The 19,993-nt window shown below is 66.4% G+C and overlaps 2 protein-coding genes across 6 annotated transcripts; one reads left to right on the plus strand and one right to left on the minus strand.

Annotated features, from left to right (window-relative positions):
- Window positions 1-74: 74 nt before the first annotated feature.
- Window positions 75-8,725, minus strand: STX3 (syntaxin 3). 4 transcript variants are annotated; one of them, XM_087741670.1, is made up of 11 exons: window positions 8,239-8,725; window positions 6,794-6,874; window positions 6,614-6,713; window positions 6,438-6,512; window positions 6,234-6,301; window positions 5,104-5,212; window positions 4,772-4,845; window positions 4,539-4,673; window positions 3,417-3,527; window positions 834-936; window positions 75-580 (listed from the first exon to the last, which is right to left on the minus strand). In XM_087741670.1, the coding sequence occupies exons 1-10, from the start codon at window positions 8,266-8,268 to the stop codon at window positions 859-861; spliced, it is 861 nt and encodes a 286-aa protein (XP_087597796.1). In that variant the 5' UTR covers window positions 8,269-8,725; the 3' UTR covers window positions 75-580; window positions 834-858. The 4 variants fall into 4 exon arrangements, with proteins under 4 accessions (XP_087597796.1, XP_087597768.1, XP_087597787.1 ...); XM_087741642.1 differs by lacking the exons at window positions 75-580; window positions 834-936 and adding an exon at window positions 954-2,091 and having other exon boundaries at window positions 8,239-8,369; window positions 8,509-8,725; XM_087741661.1 differs by lacking the exons at window positions 75-580; window positions 834-936; window positions 3,417-3,527 and adding exons at window positions 1,956-2,091; window positions 2,546-2,659; window positions 3,210-3,320.
- A 1,003-nt stretch (window positions 8,726-9,728) lies between these two features.
- Window positions 9,729-19,777, plus strand: PATL1 (PAT1 homolog 1, processing body mRNA decay factor). 2 transcript variants are annotated; one of them, XM_087741697.1, is made up of 19 exons: window positions 9,729-9,869; window positions 10,088-10,199; window positions 10,558-10,772; window positions 10,847-10,924; window positions 11,601-11,795; window positions 11,891-11,992; window positions 12,303-12,392; window positions 12,594-12,805; window positions 12,879-12,968; window positions 13,147-13,330; window positions 14,902-15,025; window positions 15,138-15,235; window positions 15,340-15,399; window positions 15,922-16,070; window positions 16,500-16,659; window positions 17,310-17,465; window positions 17,778-17,869; window positions 18,505-18,654; window positions 18,789-19,777. In XM_087741697.1, the coding sequence occupies exons 1-19, from the start codon at window positions 9,855-9,857 to the stop codon at window positions 18,808-18,810; spliced, it is 2,304 nt and encodes a 767-aa protein (XP_087597823.1). In that variant the 5' UTR covers window positions 9,729-9,854; the 3' UTR covers window positions 18,811-19,777. The 2 variants fall into 2 exon arrangements, with proteins under 2 accessions (XP_087597823.1, XP_087597829.1); XM_087741703.1 differs by having other exon boundaries at window positions 10,850-10,924.
- Window positions 19,778-19,993: the final 216 nt, after the last annotated feature.

Genomic DNA, 19,993 nt, shown 5'->3' on the forward strand with positions numbered 1-19,993 from the left:
AGGTGATGAATGCATCGGGGCTTGTCTCCCGCTGCTGAGACCCCCGCCTCGCAGCAACGCAGCGCCCCGGAGCGGAGCGTGGGTGATCTTTTTATTCAGGAGGAGGGCTCCGGCGCAGGCGGCTGCACATCCGAAGAACCGGCGAGACAGAGGAGTCACCGTAAACGAGCTCCGAGCCAGGGGAGAGGCTCCTCCTTCCACCCCGAGCAAGGCAGAGCCCCCTACATCGCCTGCACGCTGTCCCGGGGAGGAACGCGGCTCCTCCGGCCGCTCTGTGCCACGGAGGAGGGGGCTGCTTTTCTCAGGGGCCACTGACCGGCGGCCAAATGGAGGATGGGGAGCGAGGGGGGACCTTGGGGCGTTCGCCTGGCAGTGGGAGGGAAGGGGGGAGCAGGGCGGGTGGTCTCCGTTCCTCCGGGGACGCGCAGGCTGCGGCGGGGGGATGGCCTCGGGGCTCCGGGGACGAGGGCTTGGCAGGCGGGTCCCGGGGCCGGTGGTTGGGATTTCACCGATGGCTGGAGCCGCAGGCGGATGCGGACGGGATCATCCGGGCGGCGGGGCAGGAGTGGGGAAAGGCCACCTGCAGCGGGGAGGAAGATGAGGCGTCGCTGAGGAAGGGGATGTGGCTCCCACTGCTGCGGCCGGCCCCGTCCCTCCCCGATGCGGCTACCTGGGGACGCCCAGTCTCTGCCGGCGCCTTACGGACGCACTGACGAGTCAAAGCGGGGTGAATCCCACCCGGCTCAACCCCACCGAGGCCTGAACCCCCTCTCTGGACATCGGAGGGGTACTGGGGACCCCGACTGCCACCCTCCCGCCGTGCGCCCCCTCACCTGGAGGGCAGCGGGCGGAGGGGTCTCAGGCGAAGATGCTCCCAATGCTGGCAGCCAAGATGACGGCGAGGATGATGCAGCATATCATGATCATGATCTTCTTCTGCGCGGGGAGAGAGGGGCCGTGAGGCGGAGCCGCGGAGCTGGGGAGGGGGGGACAAGGGACAGGGGCTGGGGGGGGCGGCGGGGCAGGTGTGAGCTGGTTCTGCAGAGCACCGGGATGTGGCTGCGCCGGTGTCACCTTGAGACCGGCGGGGATGCGTCCCTATCGCCGTGATTCACCCAAAACTGTGTGGGAAGACAGTCTGGCCCGGCCCGGCAGAGCCCGTGGGGCTTGGGGGTGTCCCCAACCCGTCACATCTCCACCCCGAGGGGCTCCTTCACTACGGCACCCGAAAATGGGGGCCGGTCCCAGACCCTGGGTTCTCAGCCAAAGCCACCGGCCCGGCCACGATGCCACGGTTGCCCCCCTCGGCCTTGCTTTGGGTGTCTGGGACGCCAACACCCCGCTTGTCCCCGCAGCACCCCGGCGTTGCGTTGTGCGCGGAGAGGAGAGGCGCAGGGAGGGCGTCAGCAGGGATCTTTATTGTCACGGGAATTAAATAACTGCGACCGCCGCGGTCGGGGGACGTGCCAGCCGCAGGCATCAAGGCCAAGAGGGGACGGGGTCCCCGGCAGCTCCGTCTGCCTCGGCACAGGGGACAGCGAAGCTCGGCCAGACCTGCCGGCAGCTGCTGGTGCCACCAAAGCCCCTGTCCTGACCGTATCCCTGTCCCTCGTCCTCCCGGGACGTCCGCGCGGGTCTGGCCCTTGCCTGCCCTGAGCAAGGCACCTCGTCTCCTCTTGCCGGGGCCGTGGCACCGGCTGCCACGTCCCCGCGGTGTCACGGTGTCGCCATGGCCCCCGGTCCCCTCGCTCCCCCCGGCAAGAGATGGGGGACCCAGAGAAGTTGATTTATCAGCAAAGGGAAAATAAATAGTTGAGTCCTGTCCCCTTCCCACGGGGGACGCGAGGACAAGAGGGGCAGACCCCGGGGACCAGCAGGACAGCGGGTGCTGCAGGGGACGATCCAGTGGGGGAAAGCGCTCCGGTGATGGGAGCCCTCCGTGGAGGAAAGGCGAGCCGGGGCCCGGGCAGGAGCCGGTACACGGGGGCTGAGGGCAGCAGGTCCGGGAGAAGTGGGGAGAGGAGGGGGCCAGGCTGCGGTGCCGGGGAGGGTCCCGCAGGGAGATGTCACTGCTGGGACGGTCGGAAGCGTCTGGAGGAGGGAAAGGGGGAGACGTTAGCCCCCAGCCGGAGCGGCCGGCGGGGAAGGGGACAGGGGCTGCAGCAGGGCCCTGCGGGTCCGGAGGGAGCGGGTACAGCAGAGACCGAGGTGGGGAACGCGCAGCCAGGCGCCGAGCCGAAATCCAGACCCCGGAGCACCACAGAGCCCCAAGCACCGTGGAGCCCTGTACACCGCAGACCCGAGGCCGCCGGCCGGTGAGCACCCAGCACGCAGAGCTCAGCACCCCCAGCCCCAAAGGCAGCAGCAGAAACTGAAGCAGCGGAGAGCCCGACCCTGGCACGGGGACGCAGAGCCCCATGGGCGGGCAGAGCAGCCCGGGCAGGGCATGATGGCAGGGCCAGCCTGGCCGTGCCTGCCCGCTGTCCCCGAGCCCTCCAGGGTCCTGTGGCCCCGCGGTGGGGCTCCCCTGTCCCCCAACACTTACAGACCACAGCCCCCGCCTTGGGATCTATTTCTTGTTTAGCCCCACGGAAAGTCCGATGATGAGGGCAACTATCCCCAGCAAGAGCACCACTACCACCGCCAAAATCAGCATCTTCTGGAGGGGGCAAAAGGGGAGATGGGAGACGGTTACGCCTGCCCCGTGCGGGGAGGAACGGAGAGCGGAGGTGGGCACGGAGGAGCCCAGAAAAGCCAGAGATGCTGCAGACCCGGGGACACGGCAGGAGGGGCTGAGCCCTCACCAGCTCATCACACCTGGGGGTAGGAGGGGGCTCAGGGCTGGGGGGGGAGGGGGGGGACAGAGAGGGACAAAGCTGCCAGCCCCCATGGAGGTTACAAGGGAGGAGCAGGGACCAGTTGGGGTGGCTGGGGGTCACTGGGGGAAGGTGGGAGTCACTGGGGTCATCTGGGAGACTGCTGGGGGTAGCTGGGGACCCGGGAGGTGGCTAGGGGACAGAAGGGGTGGCTGGGGGACACAAGAGGCAGCTAGGTTCACAAGGGGGTCTCAGGGCCACTGGAAGATACTGGGGGCACTGGGAGATGTGAAGGCATGCTGAGGGACAGAGGGGGACACTGGGGGTGCCTTTGGGATGCTGGGGGCTATGGAGGGGACACTGGGGAACACTGGGGCCGTCGGTCCGTCTCACCCTCCTGGCCTCACTTTGGTACTTCACGGCCTTTTTGGTGTCGGCCACGGCCCGCTCCACGAAGCCAACGGACTGGTCCATGTTGTTCTCTATGCGGTCGATCATGGCTCCCTACGGGGCGCGGGGGGCGGCGGGGCGGAGGCAGAGAGAGACAGAAAGAGAGGGGGGACACGCTGAGAGCACCCAGGGGTGCTGGCACCCACCCACCTTGCGCGCCTGGCCCTGGTACTGGAGCGCCTTCTTCGTCTGCTGGTTCGCCTGCTCCACGTGCTCGGCCGTGTGCATCACGTACTGCTCCACGTTATCCAGCAGCCCACCCTGCGGGGACAGGAGAGGGGACGCGCTCAGCAGGGACCCCATGACGCGGCCCCACGGCATGTGGCACAGTCCCACGGCGCAGGTACTCACCCTTCCCCGGTGCACGCAGTGGCTCCTCGCATTGCATGGGGGGGACAGAGAGGGGCTGAGAGAGGGGCCGGGACCACCGCGCTGTGGGGCGCACCCCTGCCTCCCCCGCCAGGTCCCCACAGGCTCGGGTGCTGGGTGGCCCCACGGGGACCTGTAGACCCCGCATGGCCCCGTGCCTGGGTCCCACTGCATGGGTCCCTGTGCTGCCCTGTGTGGCCCCATGCAGGTGCCCACGTGGCTCCGTGCCACCCTGTGTCCCCGTGGAGCCCCGTGCAGCCTTGCGTGCCACTCCCTGGGCGGCTTCATGCACAGGTCCCTCCTCATCCTCATGTGCAGGTCCCTGCTCATCCCCATGCAGCCCACGCACAGGTCCCTGCTTGTCCCCACGCACAGGTCCCTGCTTGTCCCCATGCACAGGTCCCTGCTCGTCCCCATGCAGCCCATGCACAGGTCCCTGCTTGTCCCCATGCGGCCCACGCACAGGTCCCTGCCCGTCCCCATGCGCAGGTCCCTGCTCGTCCCTGCGCAGCCCATGCGCAGGTCCCTGCTTGTCCCCATGCGGCCCACGCACAGGTCCCTGCTTGTCCCCATGCACAGGTCCTTGCTTGTCCCTGTGCAGCCCATGCGCAGGTCCCTGCTTGTCCCCATGCGCAGGTCCCTCTCGTCCCTGTGCAGCCCACGCACAGGTCCCTGCTTGTCCTCATGCAGCCTGATGTGTGGGTCCCTGTTCGTCCCCATGCACAGGTCCCTGCCCGTCCGCATGCAGCCTACAGACAGGTCCCTGCTCGTCCCCATGCACAGGTCGCTGCTCATCCCCATGCAGCCCATGCACAGGTCTCTGCTCGTCCCCACGCACAGGTCCCTGCTCGTCCCCATGCAGCCTGATGTGTGGGTCCCTGTCCGTCCCCGTGCAGCCCGTACCTGGTTCTCCACCAGCATGGCGATGTCGACGAACATGTCGTGGAGCTCCTTGATGCTGCTCTCCAGCCGCACAATGTCCTTGTGCCGCCCCTCAATCTCACTCAGCGCCTGCTTCGAGATCTGCGAGTCCATGATCTGCAACGGGACAGGACAGGGAAGGGGACGGTGGCCGTCAGCAGGGGTGTCCTGGTCCCCGGTGTCCCCCCCGGCCCCCCGGCGTGGCGGGCGCTCACCCCCGAGGTGAAGATGGAGGGGTTCCCGCTCTCCAGCATCTCCTCCAGCTCCTCGTCCGTCGTGTTCTTGCCGGCTGCGGGAACGGGGAGGGGGGTGAGCGGTGGGCACAGGCCCCGCCCACTCAATCAAAAGGGGCGGGGTCTGCAGTGCCTGGTCCCGCCCATTTCACCAAAGGGGCGGGGTCTGTAGGGGAGGGCTCCACCCACTTTGCCAAAGCGGGCGGGGTCTTTGGGGTCTGGCACCACCCGTTTCACCAAACGGGTGTGGTCAAGTGGGAAGACCCCGCCCATTTCGCCCGAGGGGCGGGGCCTGAGGGGGCGGGGGCACGCACTGATCTCGAGCTGGCGCTGGATCCGGCCCTTGCTGCGCTCCCGGAAGTCGACCTGCGCCTCGTTGTACTTGGTCATGACGTCAACGAACTTGCGGGACAGGACCGAGTGCTGGGGACAGGGACAGGGACATGGGGCTGGGGACACCCTGGGCATGGCACCTCCCCAGCCCCCAGGGGACAGGACCCAGTGCTGGGGACAGGGATGGGGACAGGGACACCCCAGGCATGGCATGTCCCAACCCCAGGGGAGAGGACCCAGCGTTGGGGACAGGGACAAGGACATGGGGCTGGGGACACCCCGGGCATGGCACCTCACGGGACCCCGGGGGACAGGACCAACTGCTGGGGACAGGGACAAGGACATGGGACACCCTGGGCATGGCATGTCCCAACCCCAGGGGAGAGGACCCACTGCTGGGGACAGGGATGGGGACACGGGACACCCCAGGCATGGCATGTCCCAGCCCCAGGGGACAGGACCGAGTGCTGGGAACAGGGACAGGGACAGGGGACACCCTGGGCATGGCATGTCCAACCCCGGGGGACAGGACCCATTGCTGTGGACAGGGATGGGGACGTGGGACACCCTGGGCATGACGTGTCCCCATGGGCCATTTTCCCAGGCGACAGGACCAAGGACAGGGGCTTGAGGCTGGGGACACCCTGGGCATGGCATGTCCCAGCCCCGGGGGACAGGGACACCCCAGGCAAGACACGTGCCAGACCCGGGGGACAGGAGCAAGGACAGGGGTGTGACGCTGGGGCCACCCCCGGCATGGCACGGCCCCAGCCCAGGGGAAAAGATGGGGATGGGGAGTCAGAGCAGTGACACTCCGGGCATGGCGTGTCCCCAGCCCCAGGAGATAGGACAGGACAAGGGGACAGGGCCATGAGACCCAAGGGACCCAGGATACGGCATGTCCCAGCCCATGGGGGACAGTGTGTTGGGGACAGGACAGAGGGACACAAAGCCTGGGACGGGGTGCTGGGGACAGAGATGGGAGACCTGGGGACACCTGGGACATGCCACATCTCCAGCCCGTGGGGGACAGGGTGGGACGGGGTGCTCAGGACCTGGGGGTGCTGCGTGGGGACAGCCCCGGCAGCGGGTGCCGGGGACCGGAGCTCACCTGGGACTTGCGTATCCGGAGGTCAGCGGAGGATCGTGCCTCGTCCTGCTCGATGTTCCTCTCCATGCCTGGCGGGAGCCGGATCCCAGCCTGTCAGGGACCTTCCCCACCCGCCCCAGTGTCCCCAGCACACCCTGCCCTTCCCATGGGGACAGGGGGACCCGCGGGGCTGGGTGTCACGGCGGCGGGGACGCGGCCACTTACTCTTTAGCTTGTTGCGGACGCTGTTGGCCATTTTCTTGATCTCCGCCGTCAGCTGCTCCAGCTCGTCTTTGGTCTCTGTGGGGTCACGGCACATGAGATGGGAAAGCCACCGTGGGAATGTCCCCGGGAAGGGGACCCGTGACCTGGGGAGGGGGACACGTGGCCGCCGCACTCACTCTGCTCAGGGATGGGGGCCGAGAGGATGATGCTGTAGATCTTCTTGGCCTCCTCCACGTTCTCCGAGATCTTGTCGATGTTTTGCCGGGTCTCCTCGATCTAGACAAGCCGGGGATGATGGGGGGGGGGGGTTCAGTGGCAGCCCCGCGCCCCCCGGCCCCACGCCCGCCCTCCCTCACCTCTGAGAAGAACTCGTCCATGAACGCCGTGTTGTCCACGGCGATCTCCAGCTCCTCGGTGTCATCGTCCGTGTCCTGCTTCTGTGGGGTAAAGTGGGCAGCGGCTCAGGGGGGGCATCCCCCTGCCCACACCCAGGGACCCTGGGGACACCCCCCGGGTGACAGCCACCCCGCAGGGCCACGGTGGCCACCAGCCAGCCCAGCTCGGCAGCATCAGAGGGGGACATGGCGGGAGCAGGTATGGGGACGCGGTGGCCCAGCGGGGGGGGGACACCGAGCTCGTCTCACATCTGGCCGCGCACGGCCGGGGAATTAAGGGATTGCTGGGCTTGGCTGGAGGGAGGGGACGGGGAGCTGACAGGGACGGGACAGGGTTTTATGGCCCCAGCCTTCGTCCTGCGGCAGGTCTGAGCATCTCGGGGCTCAGCAGGGGGCCCAAAGGTGGCTGTTGCCCATCACCCTGGCGTCACGCCTGGCCCCCAATCCACAGACTCCCAGCTCCGTCCCTTCCCGGGATGGCAGCCCCGGCCCCTCCGCCTCCCCTCGACCCCTCAGACCCCAGGGGTGCCTGGTGCCCGGCTGTGGTGTCCCCAGAGAGGGGGACAGGCCCCAGTTGGGGACCCCTGCCCCCCCTGCCTCCTTCCACCAGAGTAAAAATAAAATTAATCCCTTCTCTCCCTCCCAAGGGTTTTATCTGATGGCTTCGTAATCCCCGCTAAATCCCCGCCGAGCCTCCCTGCCACGGCTGCCCACCCCACGCTGGGGCCCGGGGTGCAGGGTGGGGGGCTGCTGGGACCCCCACTGCCCCGGGGGGAGCTGACACCGGGGCAGGGAGGTCCCCAGGGAGTGGGGGGACAGCGGGGCCCCACGGCAGGGCGGGCGCGGGAGGAGGAAGCAACGACGGTGGCGGGGAGCGCGGCGAGGCATGGGGTGCAGGATGGGGTGCTGGCCACAGCGGGCACCCCACATCCGCTCCCAGCCCCCCAAAGGACGGACACCCCATGCAGGGTGTCTCCCCATTGCACCCCACAGCTTGGGGGGTACAGCCCTCGCCTGGGGGGTGATCTCCCCCCAAAATACCCTCCCCACCCCAAAACAACACAGAGGGCTGACCCCCCTGGTCCCCTCTGCCTGACACCCCCATTGCCGTGGGGCTGGCTCTCAGGGCCCCCCATCTCCGTGGTGTCCCCATCCACCGTGGGGTGGGGTCTCAGGGCCCCCCCCCCCCCGTCCCCCTGACAGCCCCATGCACAGGTCTCGGTGACATCCGTCCCCATCATGTCCCTATCCACCACAGACCTGGGTTTTGGGGTCCCCCGTCCCCATGATGCCCCCATGCACCATGGGGTGGGGGCTCAGGGACCCCCATCCCCGTGACACCCCCAGCTGGGACCCCCACCCCGCGAGGTGTCCCCCATCCCCTCTCCACCCCGGGGGTCTCTCACCGCCTTGAGCTGCTCCAGCCGATCCTTCATGGTGCCCCCGAGGGCTGGCGGGGCGCGGGGAGGGTCCCCGTCCTCGCCCACCGCAGGGATGGGGGATGCCGCCCTCGGTCCTCCCCGGCCGGCTGGGCCTCCTACATCCAGACGAGGTGACGGTTGGCCCTGTCCCCCGTCCCTGTCCCCAAGCCCCGGGCTGTCCCTTCGCTAATCCCCAGTGACAGGCACAAGGAAGGAAGGCGCCGAGGGGAGGGACGAGGTGGAGCCACCCTTCACCTGGGACACCCGGGGACACCGGCTCCGTTAAAGGCGACGGTTGTGGGTGCCCTCGGCCACCCCGGGAGGGGGTGGCGAGGCGGGGACGGATGTGGGGTGGCCACGGCTCGGAGGCGATGAGGAAGCTGGTCCCCACGGGGGGGTCACGCGCCGCCGACGTGTCCTCCTGGGCCACGGGTGGCTGCAGTGGGGGAACGGCTGGGGAGAGGGGACACAGCTGGGGGATGTGGCCGGTGATAGGGGACACAGCTGGGGATAAGGGACATGGCTGGGTGTAGGGGACATGGCTGGGGACATGGCTATGCATAGGGGTCACAGCTGGGGGGACACAGCTGGGGATGAGGGACATGGCTGAGACATGGCTGGGGGACCTGGCTGGGGATAGGGGACACAATGGGGACAAGGGACATGGCTATGGATAGGGGTCACAGCTGGGGGACAGCTGGGGACAGGGGACACGGCTGGGGGACACAGCTGGGGACAGGGGACACGGCTGGGGGACATGGCTAGGGATAGGGGACACAGTGGGGATAAGGGACATGGCTATGGATAGGGGACACAGCTGGGGGACAGCTGGGGACAGGGGACATGGCTGGGGGACACGGCTGGGGGACACAGCTGGGGATAGGGGACACAATGGGGATAAGGGACATGGCTATGGATAGGGGACACAATTGGGAGGCATGGCTGGGGATAGGGGACGCGGCTGGGGATAGGGGACACGGCTGCAGGGACACGGGTGGGGATAGAGGACACAGCTGGAGGACATGGCTATGGATAGGGGACACGGCTGGGGGACATGGCTGGGGACAGGGGACACAGCTGGGTGTAGGGGACACGGCTGGGGGGACACGGCGATGGGTCACAGCTGGGGGCATGGCTGGGGACAGGGGTCACAGCTGGGCGGACGTGGCTATGGACAGGGGACATGGGTGGGGGGGACACAGCTGGGGGGATATGGCTATGGATGGGGTGACAGCTGGGGGTCACGGCTGGGGATGGGGTGACACTTTGGGGACACGGTTATGGATAGGGGACACCGCTGGGAAGGGGACACAGCTGCGTGCAGGGGACATGGAGGCGTGAACCGGTGTGTGTGCAACAGCGTCCGTCAGCGATTGCACCCGCGGGGAGAAAAAGGAGGCCGCTGCCCCTTTAAGAGCAGCCCGGGGGCGGTGCGGCGCCGTTAAGTACCATAAGGAGGCGTGGCTACGTCGGACCACGCCCCCTCTGCCGCCGGCGGGGGGTGACGTCATGCGCCTGCGCCCCGCGCCTGCGCGGCGGAGGCCCGGGACCGGAGCGGGGCCTCGCGGAGCCTGCGGGCGGTGGGCGCCGCCGCCGCCGCCATGTTCCGGTACCAGGTGAGCGGGGAGGGCAGAGACCGCGGGCCGGGGCGGCGGGGGGGAGGCGCGCCGGGCCGGGAACCGCGTCCCCCCGGGCGGGGAGGTTTGGGGGAAACCCCCGGTACCGGTAGGCCGCTGCGGTTCGGTGAGAGGGAAAAGGGAGTCAGCGGGGGGGGGGGGGGGCGGGGGGGGGGACCGGTGCTGCCCCTCCCCATCCTCCTCCTCTTCCTCCCCAGTCCCTGGAGGACTGCCCGCTGGATGAGGATGAGGACGCTTTCCAAGCCCTGGGGGAGGAAGATGAAGATATCGACCAGTTCAACGACGACACCTTCGGAGCCGGGGCTGTCGGTGAGAACTCGCCTACCCCCGCAGCCCCCTCGCCCTCCCCGATCCCCTCCCGATCCCCTCCCCGATCCCCTCCCGATCCCCTCTCCTCTCCCTCCCCGATTCCTTCTCTGATCCCCTCCCCGATCCCTTCCCCAATTCCCTCTCTGATTCCTTCCCCTCTCCCTCCCCGATCCCTTCCCCGATCCCCTCCCCAATTCCCTCTCTGATTCCTTCCCCTCTCCCTTCCCCTCTCCCTCCCCAATCCCTCCCCAATCCCTTCCCCAATCCCTCCCCAATTCCCTCTCTGATTCCTTCCCCTCTCCCTCCCCGATCCCTCCCCGATCCCTTCCCCGATCCCCTCACCTCCCTTCCTCCCCAGACGACGACTGGCAGGAGGCCCACGAGCGGCTGGCGGAGCTGGAGGACAAACCGGTGACGAGCAGGGAGCAGGAGGACGGGACGGGCGGCGAGGAGCCGGATCTGCTGGGCGACCCCGAGGATACGCTGGCGGAGCGGTTAACCAGGCTGGTTATCGACAGCGAGCTGGAGGATCCCGCCATCATGCAGGCCGTGCAGACCCGGATCCCCGCGCAGGTGGGATCGGGGCCGGGGAAGGATCGGGGATGGAGCCGGCAGCGCCGTGGTTTGACTCCCTGTCTGTTTTCCAGCAGCCCGGAGGGTTGAATTCCAGCATTTGGGACAGCTCAGCCGTCCTGCGGCGCATCCGGGGGCCGCTTCTCACTCAGGTAGGGTGCCGGGGCGCGGGCGGGAGGCGGCGTGGCTTCCCTAACGCGAGACGCCCTGTACCGCCGCGGGCTCCTCGGATCAGCCCGGGATGGCGGGGTGTTCCGCTTGCCACCGGCCAGGTCCGGGTGGCCACTGCTTGGCTCGTTTATAGACATCACCCCTTGCCCCGCCTCAGAGGCCGGGGGTTTATCGCTGATCCTGGGGATGTCTGAGAGACGGCAGCGCTCCCGTCAGGGTTTGGGAATGTCGACGCCTCAAGGCAGAGGATTTTTATTTTTTTTTTCGGTTGCGGTTTTAATTAAGAGTTAAGCTTTTAAGTGTGAGCGCAGCGTGCTGCGCGGCCAGCCCTCTCCCGGCCCCGCAGGGCTGGGGACCCAGCGCCTGCGTGCAGCCCGGGCGGCGGCACCACAGAGTTCCCACCCCGCGCTCGGGCAGCGGCGTCGCCACAAACGGGCGTTTTGGCAGCGCCGTGGGTTCTGGGGGTCCCCAGGAAGCCCCCGCCAGCGCCTCAGGGGCTGCCGAGGAAGCGCGGCGGGATGCGGAGGAGCCCCGGTAGGAGGAAGGACGCGGCCGTCAATTCCCGGGAACGTCCCTGGGACACGCGGTGCCAGTTTTCCCCGTCCCGGTCAGTGATTGCTGTCCTGGGGGGAGCTTTCTCTCCCCTTGCGCTTGCAGGAGATGCCGTCGGTGTCCGTGCTGGACTACGCTCTGCCTCAGAGACCCCCGCAAACTCGAGAGGAAGAGCGGGATCCCTCCGAGCGGGTACTGCCCCGCCGTTCGTCGTCCCCTGTCATCGGGAGCCCCCCTGTCCGGGCTGTCCCCATCGGGACCCCTCCCAAACAGGCTGCAGTGCCCAACTTCAACCAGCAGGTACCTCCCCTCGGCCCCGCCGGTGGCACCGAGGCCGCGGGCTGGTCCCCGGCGAGCTGACGGAAAGGGGAAACGTGCTGCTTCCCTCCTCCTAGATCCTGTGCCCGAAGCCTGTCCACATCCGAGCTACCATGCAGCAGCGTTACCCCGCTCCTTACGGCGAGAGGATGTCCCCCAACCAGCTCTGCAACGTACCGGTACCCAGCTCCCCCTCCGCACCCCTCTTTTGTTGGCGCTGCCCCCCAGAACGCCCCGTTCCCTTCTTCCCGCCTGCGACTCCAGGCCCTGATGGCGCTGGACCCGTCACTGTCACGCGCAGCCAGCCGGCTGCTCGTCTCTGCTTCCGTAGCTCGGCCCGTTTGCCTCGTCCCGCCGGGTCGGCTCCGCTCCCTGCAGCCCGGCCCGGCTCCCGGGGTTTCATCCTGCGCCATCGCCCGCTCCCCGTCTGCCCGCCATCGGCTGCGCCAGGGTTGTGACCGGGCTCTTTCTTCCCTTCTCTTTCCCTAGAATTCCTCCCTCCTGGGCCACCCGTTCCCCCACAGCGTCTCTCCCGTCCTCACCCACCTGCAGAGAGCGCAGCTGCTGGGAGGAGCCCAGGTAAAGCCCCCTGCGCTCCCTTCCTGCCCTTCCCCGGCCTCGCCGCCGGCAGGGTCCCGCGTTTCTCTTCACGCCGCCGCGGGAGCTGGCTCCACGCGGCTCCTTCTGGCCGTCCCGGGCGCCGCTGCCCTGGCTGCGCCTTTCCCTTTGCCCCCAAATCTCCCCCCCGGCTGATTCCGGGCACCCTCTCCGTTCTTCCAGGCCGGCCGAATGTCCCCCAGCCAGTTTGCCCGGGTCTCTGGCCTGGTTGGAAGCCCCCTCCCCTCCGTCAATCCCAAGCTGCTCCAGGGCAGAGTCGGGCAGATGATGTCTCCGGCCAGCGGGTTTCGTGCCTTCTTCGGGGCTCCCCCTGCTCCACCTCCCTCGCAGCCGCAGCACCCGCCGGGCCCCGGATCCCACCTGCAGAGCCTGAGGTAGGTGCCATCCTTTTCCCGGCCGCCGACCCGCTTTCTGTAGCCGCTTCTAAGACTTCCCGCTCTCCCCCAGGCCGCAGCCCCAGATGTTCCGGCCGGACACGACTCACCTACACCCCCAGCACCGCCGGCTCCTGCACCAGCGGCAGCAGCAGAACCGAAAGTGAGTGCCGGCCCCGCGCCGGAGCCGGGAGAGGGGCTGCCTGGCGCTGTGGCGGGGCGGGATTGCATCGCCCCTCCGCCGCGGGGGGTTTGTGCTGCTGGGGCTAGCCTGTGCACCGCTCTCTGTCCCTTCCTGTAGCTCCTGTGTGCTCACGGGTGCCCTTCTTGCCTCCTGCCAGCCAGCACCGGAGCCTCAACGGCTCGGTGGGGGACCGAGGGGGCCACCGGAGCAGCCACCAGGAGCAAATGCGCAAAGATCCCTACGCCAACCTCATGCTGCAGCGGGAAAAGGACTGGGTGTCCAAGATCCAGATGATGCAGCTGCAGAGCACTGATCCCTACCTGGATGACTATTACTACCAGGTACTGGGGAAGGGGAAGCATCCAGCCCGCTCCCGCGGCGCGTCCTGTGTCCGTGGTTGCCGGCTGGGCAGCGCCTTAATGCTCCAACGGGACCGGTGTCTTCCCGGCGCAGCCTCCGGGTGGGAAGGGGATGCCAGTGCCGAGAGCGATACGGCAGAGGAAGAGTTTTTAGATCCAGGAGGAGGAAGGCGGAGGGACGGAGCGGGGCGAGCGTCCCCGGCAAGGGGAGAACCGCCTTCCCCTTCTTGGGCGAGAGCTCCAGGGATGAGGAGAGGTTGGGGGACGCTGGCAGCATGGATTCATGGAAGCTGCATGTGAGAGCGGTAGAATAAAACACCCGGAATGGGAACGGGGAAGCTGCGAAATGGAAAATGCCGGAGAGAGCGCCCCGGGCAGGGAATGGCTGCGTAAGGAGGACTCGAGTCTGAGAGGGGGGGGTGGTGGAGGCGATGGGGTCCACAGAGCGAGGCGGAGAAGGTGGATGGGGAGAGACCGCTCCTGCTCTTTTCCAGTTCAAGATTAGGGAGCGCCAGACAGGGCTCGGAGGAGCCAGATTGGGAGCAGACGGAGCAAGGTGACGGCCGGCCTCTTGCTGCCGGTGGTAGATGCTCAAAGCTCGGCCGGGTTTGAGGGGGACACAGGGCAACTTCACGCGAGGGAAACGTGCGGAGGGCTTCGAGCCGCGTAGGATGGACGCCTGGCTCGGGAGATTGAACGGGGCTTGCGGGGAGTGTATCTGGGGCGGTCGTCAGCTGTGCGGGAAGCTTGGCCCCTGTCTTCTTGAAGGGGGTGTAGAGGAGCCAGCCGCGCACCCAGAAAGGTCCCGGTGCGGCCGTGAGCGCGGGGAAGAGGAGGGAGGGCGGTCACCAGCGCGGTGAAACGGGTCGGAGCAGTCCGGTCCCCTCCGCGGTCGGCCAGGGGCCCAGTGGGAGCGGGGATGAGCGCTCGTTGCGGATTATCTGGGCTCCGGTGGGAGCTGGCAGGAAAACTACGGACGGCGGGTCCGTCTGCTCCAGGGTGGACGGAAGGCATCGCGCTGACAGAGGTTTTCCAGGAGCTGTGGGTGAGCTGATCCCCAGTAGAGGAGGGGAACTGGTGCGGCCGCAGCCGGGATGTGTGTCAACAAAGCTGTGCCGTTGCGAAAGAGGCGAACGTTGGCCCGGGGTGGATGGGAAAAGCGCGTGAGTGCCGGTGTGGGAGGCCCCAGCCACGCGCTGCCCAGGCTGGGCACGGTGCGAACAGAGCAAGGCAGGCTAACTGGAACGTGCTGGGAAGGACTGGGAGCCGGGGACCTCACAGGAAGAAGCGGATTCGTCATTGTTTGTATTGAGGAAGAGAGGGCTGAGGAGGAACCTCGACCTCTGTAATCTCGAGGGCTGATAAAGAGGAGGATGCAATCGTCCCCTCCTGTGCTGGGGCAAGAATGGTGGTTTAAAACGCTGCTGCTGACGTTGGGAAGACCAGTAAGCGATGGGCGAGCGATGGCGCGCAGGCTGGGAAGAGCGATATCTTGCGTCGGTCCTTGCCAACTGTTTTTCGGGGGGTCTCAACTTCTCCTCTCCCTGCCTCAGAATTACTTCCAGAAGCTGGAGAAGTTGTCGGCAGCGGAGGAAGTCCACGGTGATGGTCCCAAAAAGGAACGTACTAAACTCATCACACCTCAGGTGGCTAAGCTGGAGCACACCTACAAGCCAGGTAAGCGCTTCTTTCTCCACGCAGCCCGGAGCCGGGCCAGAGATAAAGCGGGATGAGGTGGGGTCAGGCCCGGACTCACTCCGTTTGCTTCCCTTCTCCCCCCTTCCTGCAGTGCAGTTTGAGGGCTCGCTCGGGAAGCTCACGGTTTCCAGCGTGAACAACCCCCGGAAGATGATCGATGCGGTGGTGACCTCCCGCAGCGAGGATGACGTGAGTTCTGGCCCTGCCTCCCCTGCGACGCAGCTCTGCGGCTGGCGCTCGGGCCAGCGCGGGAGCCGCCCCGCGGCCCTGACTCGCTGTCCCTCCCTGGGCAGGAGACGAAGGAGAAGCAGGTTCGAGACAAGAGGCGCCAGACCCTTGTCACGATAGAGAAGGTGAGTTCAAGGGGGACTGTCGCGACCCTCGGAGATCCGCGGTGGGGCACAAGGTGGGCTGGGGCGAAGGAAGGGCCAGGGAGACCACGGTGCAGCACCGATGGACCCCTCTGGGTGTCCAGCTGGGGACAAGCCAGCGCTCGACAGTGGCTGAGCTCCTGCTTGAAGGAGACGGGGGGACCCTGGAGCAGAAAGGCTGGAGCCAGGTACCAGCCGTGCCTTCACCCTGCCCCAGAACAGCCCGGAGGGGCTTTGCAGGGTCCGTTATTGACTCACAGCCGCAAGGCAGCAACGCCTTGGTCCTCCGCAGCCACCGCGCGAGAGGACGGACGCTTGCGGATCGCAGAATCGGTCTGCTCTCGCGCTGGGTCGCGAGGCTTCGACATGGTCTGGGCCAGGATACGTGGTTCCCGTAGCAGCAAAGGAGACAGGAGGGCCCCGGGCGCGTCCTGGATCTCCATGGATCTCCGGACTAGCAGATCCCATCGCAGATCCCTGTGTGATTTCCGTCTCTCCTTGCAGACGTACAGCCTCCTCCTGGATGTGGAGGACTACGAGAGACGCTACCTCCTGAGCCTGGAAGGCGAGCGGCCGGCCCTGATGGGCGAGAGGAAGCAGAAGATCTGCGATATGTATGACAATCTGCGGGGGAAGGCGCCCGGGCAGGAGAGGTGAGCAGGGGTGGTGTCTGGAGCTCGGAGAGTCCGTGGATGCTCGCAGCTGCTAAAACTGGCTTTCCAGCGGCCTGTTTCCCAAAAAAGAATGAGGCCGATTCTTCCAGGGGTGCGTTGGGAACTGGGGGCTGAAATAACGCCGTTTTCTCCGTGCACTTGTTTGCCGTGGTTACGATCCTATAACTTCCATCCCTGCCGCTGGGGTGCTGTGAATAGCGCCCGTCTGCGCGCTCGCTGGGTGTCTGTCCGCCCCAAGCTCCGCGCCACGGCCCATCTCTGGGTGCCTAAAGTCCGTCACCTCTCGCCTGAGCTGTAGCCTCAGCAGCACGGATGGGCAAGGAAGGACACGGGGTCGCGGTGGCTCCTTCTCTGCCGCCCCGGGACGCTCCCAGCTGAGGATTGACACCTTGCTCCTCTCCTCGGCAGGCCAAGCGACGACCACTTCATGCAGATCATGTGCATTCGGAAAGGGAAGCGCCTCGTGGCCCGGATCCTCCCGTTCTTATCACCCGAGCAAGCGGCTGACGTACTCATGGCGACGGCCAGGAACCTGCCCTTCCTCATCAAGAAGGATGCTCAGGACGAGGTGAGATTCCAGGGGCTGGGAGCGTTCCCCTGGCTCGCTGTGAGGTAGGGATCGGCGTGGGATCTCCTCTCCTCCGCGGGGAAGGAGACGGCAAACGGCATCGTGTGGCTTAAGGACGATCGTTTCTGCCTCTCCTGGGAGGCTGCCAGAGCCCCGAGCTCCTGGCAGGGCCCGTCTCCCGTGCCTGCCGGCACGGCACGGCACAGCACGGCTTCACCGGGAAGGGTTTCTGATAAACGACGCCTTTGTTTAACGAGCCCAGCTCTTGGCTGAGCGCTCGTCTAAAGGGCCGCGTCTCTGACTCATCGGGTGACAACAGGAGACTCCATCTTCCAGAGACAGAGAGCAGAAGCCAGCATCTTCCGAGGGACGTGCTCTCGCTGTCCTTTGCAATCTTTTCTTAGACAGGGAACAAAAATAGAGGCGTCTGCGAAATAAAGCCCAGCTTGTTTTGAGAAAGGGGATGATTTAAGAAGGAAAAAGACTTAAAGCGGGCCAGTGCCGTTGTGGGGATGGGGGAGGAGGTGCTGCTGATGTGGGCGTAGCAGCGAGGCAGCGTCTTGTCGGGGTCCACGAGGCCCTGGGGCGGCCAGCCGGCTCCGAGGAAGCCCGTCTCGCGGCTCCCGACCCCTCCGCTCCTCTCTTCGCAGGTGCTGCCCTGCCTGTTGAGGCCCTTCTCCCACGTTCTCTACCACCTTCCCTTGGGGACGGTCACCAGCCTTGTGCAGCAGCTAACGAACCTACCTCAGAGCGCCACCGCGCCAGCGCCCACCAACCTGCACCTCACTGCTGTGCTCCAAAACAAGGTGCGGTCCCTCTCCCTCCCTCCGCTCCCCGCCAGGTCCCGATGTCTCCCCGTAGTCGGGAAATTGAGTTTCCCAGCAGCTTCCCGGCTCTGGATGGCAGAGCTGGATGCAGCCGTGGTTGCAGGAACGGCACGGGAGCCAGCCCCTGGCGCTCTCCCCTTGTTTTGCTGATTAACTGGTGTCTGGCAGATTAATTAGCCGTCTCAGCTGGCCCGGGAGTCTGCTGCACGCTGACAGCCGGCTCCTTTCCCTGTCCCGCTGGGCTGCAGGCTCCCAGCGCCTTCCCTGACGCCTTCCCTCTCTTCCCCGCAGTTCGGCCTGTCCCTGCTGTACTTGGTCTTGAGCCGCGGGGAGGAACTGCAGAGCTCGGACGCCAACACGGAGCTAATGCAGGACAACCAGTGGTGAGCGCCCGTCCTCGGCTGCGCCTCGGGCTGGCGGCGACGCCGTCGGGGTCGGACGCTGCGCCGCGCAGGGTTTGAAGAATTCGGGAGGCAGAATTGATGAAGGAGGAGGTTTAATTGCGGTCTCTCGGTAGCGGTGCTGGAAACAGCCGCGGTGCTGAAGGAAAGGGAGAAAGGCAGACCCGAGGCAGAGGGAGAACGCGGTAGATAGAGCTTGGGACATGCCGAGACCCGTCCCTCGGGTGCGGGGAAGCTCTCGTGCAATTGCCGAGTCTCGCACGAGGTGCGCAATGCGGCGTTACCGCTCTTCCCCCGTGTCTCGAGCGTCCCCGCGAGCTCCTGCGCGGCACGGCGCCGCGTTACGAGTCGCCGGTGGGGGAGAAGGCCAGGCCCCGCAGAGCAGCCAGGGCGTCTCGGTGCAGGGGACGCAGCAAGGGTGTTGAGCGCAGGCAGGACCCTGCCCTGCGGGGAGGCCGGTGCGCGAGGCTGCGGTGCAGCGCCGCCTCCTGCGTGGTTGCAGTGCCAAAACGCCTCAAGGCGTACGTAGCTCTCCTGAAGGGAGCTGGAGAGCGCCCGGCTCCCCGAGCAGCCATCGGTTCTCACTCCTCCCTCCTGCTGTGCCCCCTCTCCGGCAGGACGGAGCTGATGCTCATGGCAACCCGGGAGCTCCTGCGGATCCCTCAGGCGGCCTTGGCCAAGCCGGTGTCCATCCCCTCGAACCTGATCTCCCTCTTCTCTCGCTACGTCGATCAGCAGAAGCTGAACCTGCTGGAGACGAAATTGCAGTAAGTGTCGGCCCTTTTCCAGTCCCCTTGCAGTGGGGGAAAAGGGCGAAACCGGAGGCTGGGGAAGCTGTGGTCGGGACTGGTGTGGCCCGTGGCTCCTCTGACCCCTCTGCCATTGTTCCCCCCGGTACCAGCTTAGTGCACGGGATCCGGTAGGAGATGTCCGCGGCTCCTTGTTGGCACCAGAGTGTTCCAGAGGACGGACGGAGGGCAGGCTGTTCCCCCGACACCCGGCCTGGCATCATCAGTGCAGGAGGCGCGGCCCCCGCCCGTCACCCTGGCTGGGGAAGGGGGTTTGGCTGCTCCCCGTCCTCCCCCCCCAAAAGCGCTGCGTCTCCCGAGCCCCTTCTGCTCCCCCCACACCGGCTGCTGCTTCTCCCCACACACACACACACACACACACACACACACACACACACGCACACTACTGAGGAAGGCGAGCGCCCCGCCGCTCCTGGGAAGGGGGGCTGTAAGGCTGGGAGAAGCCCCCCAGCTCCTTCTGCCTCCCTCCCCGCTCCTTCCCCAGCCCCCCTCGAGCACTGAGGTCTGCTCCCTGCCCGTCCCCGTACGTGTCGGCGCGCGTACGCACACCTTTTTTTGCACACTTGCCTTCGTCTTCCCAAAAAAAGTCGCCTCCTTCCCTCGCCCTCCGCTCGCCCCAGGGTCAGGCCCAGCAGCTGTGGGGGCCGGAGGGGGCTCGGCCATGCCCCGGCCTCCCTTCTCCTCCCGATTCGGGGGGATTCTGCCGTTCTGCCCCTCGGGGAAATGTGGCGGAGGGGTGGAGGGGGGGTGGTGGTGTTTAATTTTACTCTTTTTGCTTTTAAAAAAAAAAAAAAAAAACAAAAAAAGAAAACAAAAGAGATTTGCACATGTAGGTATTTTACAACCAGTAACTCCTCCCCGGCATTAACCAGCTCCCTTCGGCTGCGCCCCCGCCCCCCTCACTTTCCTCCCACCGATCAAGTGGAAAGTTCTTTTTTTTTTTTTTTTTTTTTTTCCTTTGTGCTTTTTTTTTTTTCTCCCCTCCTCCCCTCCCTCAGTTTTTGGTTCTGGTTAATGAGAATAAAGTTTCTAAATTTACATTTTTATAGGGTATTGTAAATAAAGATGAATTGTATACTGCCGGGAGCGTGGCCTCTCCTTCTCTGAGGCGGGTGGAGGACGGGCCGCGCGCCCCGGCCGCAGGGTCATGGTTCAGCCAATGGCGGCGCGAGTAGGGGGAAGGCCCGCCCCCACGGCCAATGGGCGGCGAGATGAGTCACCGCTCCGCTGCGATGCCCCGCCCACCCGAGCGCGTCCTGACGTCGGTGACGCGCGGCTCCCCTCTCATTGGCGCGCC

The sequence above is a fragment of the Nipponia nippon genome, unplaced genomic scaffold (genome assembly GCF_047370975.1).
Source record: "Nipponia nippon isolate SJK-2023a ecotype South Korea unplaced genomic scaffold, ASM4737097v1 scaffold_10, whole genome shotgun sequence".
NCBI lineage: Eukaryota > Metazoa > Chordata > Aves > Pelecaniformes > Threskiornithidae > Nipponia > Nipponia nippon.